At 47.4% G+C, this 7,757-nt stretch overlaps 1 protein-coding gene across 1 annotated transcript in view; it reads left to right on the forward strand.

Annotated features, from left to right (window-relative positions):
- The window catches only part of RYR1 (ryanodine receptor 1), a 180,225-nt gene that overhangs the window by 127,512 nt on the left and 44,956 nt on the right, over positions 1-7,757 (forward strand). Inside the window, 4 exon segments of the mRNA XM_027765622.1 lie at positions 2,348-2,436; positions 2,524-2,652; positions 2,733-2,837; positions 5,601-5,682. Coding sequence (XP_027621423.1) covers positions 2,348-2,436; positions 2,524-2,652; positions 2,733-2,837; positions 5,601-5,682 — 405 coding nt within the window.

Here is a 7,757-nt window from a genome sequence, read left to right on the forward strand (position 1 = left end):
GTAGAGACAGAAACAGAGAAATCACCCCCCAGGGGGGATGGTCACGCAGCAATCCCTTCTCCTTCATTCTCCTCTCAGGATCCTGGGCACGCACGCACACGCGCTCGGCGTGAGTTTTAAGCCACCGGGTCCAGTACACGAACCGTGGTCGACTATGTAGGAATCCAGCGACATAGTCATTACGCTAACTGCTGGTTCCCAATAAAATAATTCTTAAAAAAAAAAAAAAAAAGTCACCATTGGGAAGGTCGAGCAGGTGGTGTAGTGGTTATAGCACTGGACTCCCACATGACTGAACGTGATTCAAGTCCCAGATCTGATGGCTTGGAAATCATGCCGGGCACCTGTGCATGTGTGCCCAAAGTCCCAGGAAGAGAATGAAGGAGAAGAGATTGTGGCATGGCCTTCCCCCCAGGGGGTGATTTCTTACTTTCCCTCTCATTTTTTCTCTCTGTTTTTCTCCAGTGAGTGCACACACCCTATGGCAAAAGCCTTAACAAACAGCAACAACAAAAATCTACTGGGAGTGCTGTCTCTTTCAATCATGGAGAAAATTAATTAACTATAAAAAGAGATATCGAAGCCCAGGTTTCACACCCAGAGATTCTAATTTAATTGACCTGGGGTGACCCTAAGCATTGGTATTTTTGAGAGTGTGTGGGCGACTCTAATGTGCAGAATAGGTTGAGAGGCTGAGAACTCTAAAATGAATGAGCTAAGATTCAAATGATTTTACAGTGAATTAAGATAGTACAGGACTGGACCAGCAGGTGGCACAGAGGTTAAAGCGGCTGGATCCCACACGGCCAACTGCGCAGTTTGAGTCTGAGACCCAGGAGCTTGAAAAATCATGCCAGGTGGATATGCGTATATGTCCAAAAATCCCAGGGAACTGGAGGAGAAGGAATTGTGGTGGCCATTGCCCCTGGAGGATGATTTCTCACTTTCCCTCCTGCTTACTCACTTGCTAGCTCACTCTGTCTCTAGTGAGTACACATGCCCTATAGCAAACTAAAAAACATAACAAAAAAAAAACAGTAGTACAGGGTGAAGGAATACCAGAATGCAGGCAGCTCTATGGTGTGGTAATAATGTACCGTTCAAGAGAAGCCGGATCCCACAGATCCCACGTGGCAGCCATGGTTTGAATCCCCAGCCCCACCAGCCTGAAACACAGCAGGTGCACATGAGTGCCTCGGGTCCAACAGGCTGGAGAACTAGTGGCAGGGAATCACGGTGTGACCAGACCCTGTGGAGGGTGCTCCTCTCTCTCTCTCTCTCTCTCTCTCGTGTGCACACACATACTTTATTGTGAATAAATAAAATCTAACAATGCATAACACACAGTAAGTTTACACAAAACTTCTGTTTAGGTATATATGGATATAATTTCAGATTAAACATATTGGGTCTCAATGTAAAATGGACCTCCTACTGTAGATTGCAGTTAGAAAATATTTAAAAATAACTGCATGAGAATACAAACTTCATAAGGGAAGGATTTTGTTTTGTTTTTGTTGCAGGGTGTGTGCGCTCCCCAGCGAGAGACAGAGACAGAGTGAGAAACCACCCCCTGCCCCCAGGCCGTGCTGCAGTCCCTTATCGTCACTCCTCTCAGGATTTGGGGCATACATGCACACATGCTCGACATGGCTTGCAAGCTGCTGGGTCTGGGACTCCGAACTGTGGAGGTGGCCATGTGGGAATCCAGTGCCATAACCACCCCACCACCCGCTGGCCCAGGGAATTTGTTTTGACCCACTCTATCCCTCGAGCGTAGAAAAGTGCCAGGCACAGAGTATGCACTCAGTAAATTGATTGCACCAAAGAATAAGTGACAGTCTTTACTTCCCATTAGCATATAGTCTATGTTCGATAAAAAGGTTGAATAAACAAATAAATGACCAAGTCGTACCTCCCCTAGCCTTTGATAGGTGCTCAATAAACATCTGGCACATAGTAGGTCCTCAATATTTATTAGATGAGTACATGATATTCCAGCTTCCTCTGACACATAGTAGGCCCTCAATATTTATTAGATAGATGAGTACATGATATTCCAGCTTCCTCTGACACATAGTAGGTCCTCAATATTTATTAGATGAGTACATGATATTCCAGCTTCCTCTGACACATAGTAGGTCCTCAATATTTATTAGATGAGTACATGATATTCCAGCTTCCTCTGACACATAGTAGGTACTTGCTGTGGATTAAATAAATTGATGATTATATACCTCTGGCATACAACATGCACTGCTTATTGCTTAAATGCATAAATGACCCACTGTTCATCTCCCCTAGCACACCAAAGGTGTTCACTGTATACATGACTTAATCTCCCTAGATTTCCAAAACTACCTACGGACACAGACGGGGAACACGACCACTATTAACATCATCATCTGCACAGTGGACTACCTCCTGCGGCTGCAGGTGAGAAGACCCGCTAGGTGTGACCTGAAGAGGGAGGTGGGGTCATGCTTGGCCCCCCCATCCTCTCACACCCTGCCTGCTCCCCAGGAGTCCATCAGTGACTTCTACTGGTACTACTCGGGCAAGGATGTCATCGAGGAGCAGGGCAAGAGGAACTTCTCCAAGGCCATGGCGGTGGCCAAACAGGTGTTCAACAGTCTCACCGAGTACATCCAGGTAGGGCCGGCTGGCAGGCATGGGGCGGGGCAGGCACTCCAGCATCCGGCCTGGTGCTCACCAAACCCTCGGCTCCCCAGGGCCCCTGTACCGGGAACCAGCAGAGCCTGGCGCACAGCCGCCTCTGGGATGCCGTGGTGGGATTCCTGCACGTGTTTGCCCACATGATGATGAAGCTCGCTCAGGTTCGAGCCCCTCTGTGCTGCACCCACCTGCTTCCATGTAGCCCCTAAGTGGTCTGTTTCCTTTCTGGGACTTGTCCCATTGGTTAGTTTCTCACCCAAGACCTCCCAGAATGTTTCCAGCCGATTCCCCTGGGCCAAATGCATCTTCCTGCTGGATTGGCTATCTGTGCGACCCCACCGCCTTTGGCCGGTTTCCCAACTAACCATCCATTGGCCTCATGAGTTGAGCCCCTCCCACTCTGGCCAGAGCTCCTCTGTGATTCGTTGGTGTTCATTTTTCTTTGATGAAATCAGCTCTGATTCTGACAGTCCCAGGGATAGGATGTGGGCAGACTTCTAGCTCGGGGCCTGGGACTGAAGAAGTGTTTTGCTTCTTTATTCTGCCTGCGGTAGATGACACCCATCTCGGACGTCCATGATGTAAGGTCCTTGTCAAGTCCCATCTCCCATTTCTAGAGTCCTTGTGTTCATTCCCCTTTTTTCCATCCTCCCCACCACTTTGCACTTTGTCGTTGCCTCAAGAACACGTCATTCATTCGCTCTGCTTCTGTCTGGCAAACAGCAAGGCGGCCATATACAGTTGGCCAGGTTGTGCTCAGAGGCAAGATGTCTGAGAGCTATACCACATCTCGGACATCACGAATAGGTCAGTGTGTGTGTTGACAGTAGTTTCCAGCAGATGGCAGTAAAGTATTCTGTATATTATAATTTCCCAACAGGAAGTTATCTTAAGGAAGGGGAACCTTTTCCTAATTTACTCAAAGGGCCACAGAAATCCTGTCTAACATCATCTGATTTTTTTTTAAGAATTATTTTATTTAACTTTATTTATTTGTTTAAATTTGACGAGAGAGAGAGAGAGAGAGAGAAAGCTGCCAGGTCTGGGACTCAAACCCTGGTGAGCCAAGGTTAGAGTCCAGCACCCCAACCACCATGCCACCTGCCAGTCCCTCATCTGACTTTTTGAAAGGAGTCGCACTTAGAATGCAGTTTGTCGGTGTCAGTGCAGCCATTGTGTCATCTTAAAATTGTAGAGAACGTTGGTGTGGTTAACTCCTGCAGTGTTAATTCATCAGCCATGGTTGAGGTCTCGGTTGTAGGAGCTAGAAATCCAGTGCAAAGTGGTGGCTTAGGCGGTGGGGAAGAATTGGTCCATTCACGTCACAGATCCAGGACTCACCATGATGTCAACAGAAATCCCTCTCCTCTTTGATGTCCTTCTCAAACTAGCTGTCCCCATCGCCTGAAAAAATAATGCCTTAAGCTTTACTAACAGCTCTAGGGGGAAGAGAACTCCTTTCCTGGGAGCTCCGGGAAAAAGATCTGAGATCCTCTCTGGTTGGGTGTCTTGCCCATCCCTGAACTAATCACTGTAGCCGGGAGAGAGGGGGTTGCTTGGCCAGACCTGTCCTGTGCCCACTCATGGAACCAGGGGGTGGGGTCAGCCCATATACCCTGAGAGTGGGCTGGAGGGGCTCTAGTTGAAAATTGAGTGATTGTTAAAAGAAGATGGTGACTGGATCATGAGCAGGCACAAACCACAGGCACCCTCCCATCTTGAGATCCTGGAATGATAGAATCTTAGAATCCAGAGCTTTGGAGGGACCAGCAGTTGGCATAATGGCTATGTCACTGAACTCCCATGTAGTTGACCACAGTTTGAGTTCCGGACCCGGTAGCTTAAACTCACGCCGGGCACATGTGCGTGCGTGCCCAAGATCCCAAGAGGAGAATGGAGGAGAAGGGATTGCAGCGTGGCCATCCCCCCTGGGGGGAGATTTCTCACTTTCTGTCTCTCTGTCTCTGTCTGTCTGGCGAGCGCCCTATAGCAAAAACCTCTCCAAAAAAAAAAAGGAATGCAGAGCTTTGGAGTTGTGAAAATGTGAGGATTCGATTCAGCACCTCCTAGAACTAGCTAATTCCCTTTGCAAGGCCAAATCCATCTTCCTTCTGGATTGGCTCAGGGTGCCCCACCTCCCTCACTGATTGCCGATTTCCCACCTCTGTCTCCATTGGTCTGATATGTTGGAGCCCACCCCTTCTGGCAGAGGCAGCCAAGGGAGACTGTCCTCTTATTCATCTAGTGTCCTCCCCTGCCCCTTTTTCATTTTATTAGGTACCATTTTAAGTGACTACTTTGTGGGTTAAAAATGTTTGCATGTTGGCAAAGTGCGTACTCAGCGTAGTGCAGACGGGGATTGAGGCGGAACTCTGCTGTGTTGGGGGTCCCTGTGGGCAGAGAAGGCTGTGCACCCCACAGTGCTCCCACATGGCTTACCAGAAAGCATGTGCTTCTCTCCTCTGCCTTCCTCTGGAACCCAGAGCCGGGCTTTTCTGCTGTACATCATATTCCACATACATGTGTCAAGCACTCACCTTAGGCCAGGCATAGCACTGGGCTCTCGTTCCTTCCCAGATCTGGGTCTCTGTCTTCAGAATTTGTCCCTGACTCTCTTGGTCCCAAGTGTCTGCTCTCTAAGCCCCCCAGGCCCCTTGTCTGCCAGGCCCTTGCCCCAGCACATGGCCTATTAGAGCCGCTTCCCCAAAGGGCCAACCCCGCCCCCACAATCTGATCTCTCTGCCCCCTCCTCTGCTTCCGAGGAACATGTCTTCCGGGGAACTCGGGTCCCCTCTGAGGTAAGAAGGGAGGACAAAGGTGGTCTTAGGCCCTGCTGGGTGGGCAAGGAGGGGTGGAAGCAGCCAGAGGTGGGTTTCAGAACCACAGAGACTGATTCTCATGTAGCTGGGATATGGGGTTTCCAGGACTCGAGCCAGATAGAGCTGTTGAAGGAGCTGCTGGACCTTCAGAAGGACATGGTGGTGATGTTGCTGTCACTACTAGAAGGTAAACACTGGGTTGGGGAGGGAGGTGGCACGTGGGAGATCGTACAAAGACCCAGACAAACCCAAGAACGGCCCCTAGAGACCCAGGAGACCCTTCTCTTCAGGCCCAGCTGACATCATGTCAGCAAAACTATTCTGCATAACAAACATCCCCCAAACTTACTGAATTAAGACCATAATTTATTATTAATTAATAAAAATAATTGAAATAAGAAAAACCTTTTTCTTCTTCTTTTTTTTTTAGAGAAATTTTTGCTATAGGGCATGTGCACCCACCAGAGAGACAGAGACAGAAAGCGAGAAATCACCCCTCAGAGGAGATGGCTATGTTGCAATCCCTTCTCCTCCATTCTCTTCTCAGGATTTTGGGCACACATGCACATGCGCCCAGCATGAATTTTAAGTTTCCAGGTCAAGAATTCAAACCAGGGCTGACTACATGGGAGGCCATGGGAATCCGGTGACATAACCATTACACCACCTGCTGTTCCCTCTTTATATTTTTTTAAGTTTTGGCTATAGGGCATGTGCACTCACCAGAGAGAGAGGGAAAGTGAGAGAAATCATTTCTCCGGGGGGAGGACCACACTGGCCCCCAAAACGTTTTTCTGTAGAGGTTCTTTTTTTTTGAGGGATTTTTGCTAAAGAGTGTGTGTGCTTGCCAGAGAGACAGAAAGTGAGAAATCACATCACGCCACAATCCCTTCTCCTACATTCTCCTTTCGGGATTTTGGGCATGCACACAAGTCCGGCATTAGTTTTAAGCCAGGTCTGGGACTCGAACCATGGTTGACTCTATTGGAGTCCAGTGGCGTTAACCATGACGCCATCTGCAGATCCTGAGGTTCTTTTATTTTTTTTTTAAGTAATTTTTTGAATTATTTATTAAATTAATTAATTGCTTAATTTAAATGTTGCTATAGGGCACATGCACTAATCAGATAGGGAGAGAGAGAAGGAAAGGGAGAAAGCAAGCTGGCAGGCCTGGGACTCGAACTGCAGTCAGCCGTGTGGGAGTCCATACCTTAACCCCCATGCCACCCGCTGCTCTTATAGAGGTTCTTTATAGAGGTTCATAAAGCATGTCCTCATTCTTTCACAAAGGGCTTTTAAAATTTTCATGGAAAATGCACATTATGAAGAAACTATATGTGGTTTTTCTTTTTTTCTTTTTTTGACTTTGTCAAAGGGCACATGCACTTGCCAGAGAGAGATAGTGAAAGTGAGAGAGGGAAAGTAAAAATCAGTCCCCAGAGGGGAAGGTCATGCTGCAATCCCTTCTCTCCCATTCTCCTCTTGGGATTTTGACCATGTATTCACATATGCCCAGCGTGATTTTCTTGTTATTTTTCTTTTCTTTTTGGAGATTATTTATTTTGCTATAAGGGCACATGTACTTGCCGGAGTTATTAAAGAGAGATAGACAAAGACAGAAAGTGAGAAATCACCCCTCGGGAGGATGGCCACCCTGCAATCCCATTTCCTCTGTTCTCCTCCTGGGATCTTGGGCACACACACACACACACCTACCTGGCATGAGTTTGAAGCCACCAGGTCTGGGATTCAAACTGCGGTCAGCCACATGGGAGTCCAGTGATGTAACTGCTACAACATCTGCTGGCCCCACCTAGCATGATTTCTAAGTCACCAGGTCTAGGACTTGAACTGTGGTCACCCATCTGGAGCCCAGTGCTTTAACCACCATGCCACCTGCTGGTCCCAGGACTGATTGATTGATTGACTGACTGATTTCTTACTTCCTTTTTCTTTCTTTCTTTTTTTTTTTGAGAAAGAATAAACTTTAATTTCATTTTTTTTCACAGAATTTTCTAAGCCCCCTTGTATATGGCTGTATAATACTTCATTGTGTGGGTGTACAGTGATTTAATTACTAAACCCCTATTGACGGACACTCAGGAGTCTTTTGTTGTTGTTTTGTTCTTTCTATTTTGCTACTACAAATGGTGTGTGCCGTTGTTATCTTTTTCCCCCTTCATGAGAGAGAGAGAGAGAGAGACAGGTAGGCAGGAGGGAGAGAAACAGAGGTAGGTTTTTTTTTTTTTTTTGGGAGATTTT

This window comes from Tupaia chinensis, unplaced genomic scaffold (genome assembly GCF_000334495.1).
Source record: "Tupaia chinensis unplaced genomic scaffold, TupChi_1.0 Scaffold138910_1, whole genome shotgun sequence".
Taxonomy (NCBI): domain Eukaryota; kingdom Metazoa; phylum Chordata; class Mammalia; order Scandentia; family Tupaiidae; genus Tupaia; species Tupaia belangeri.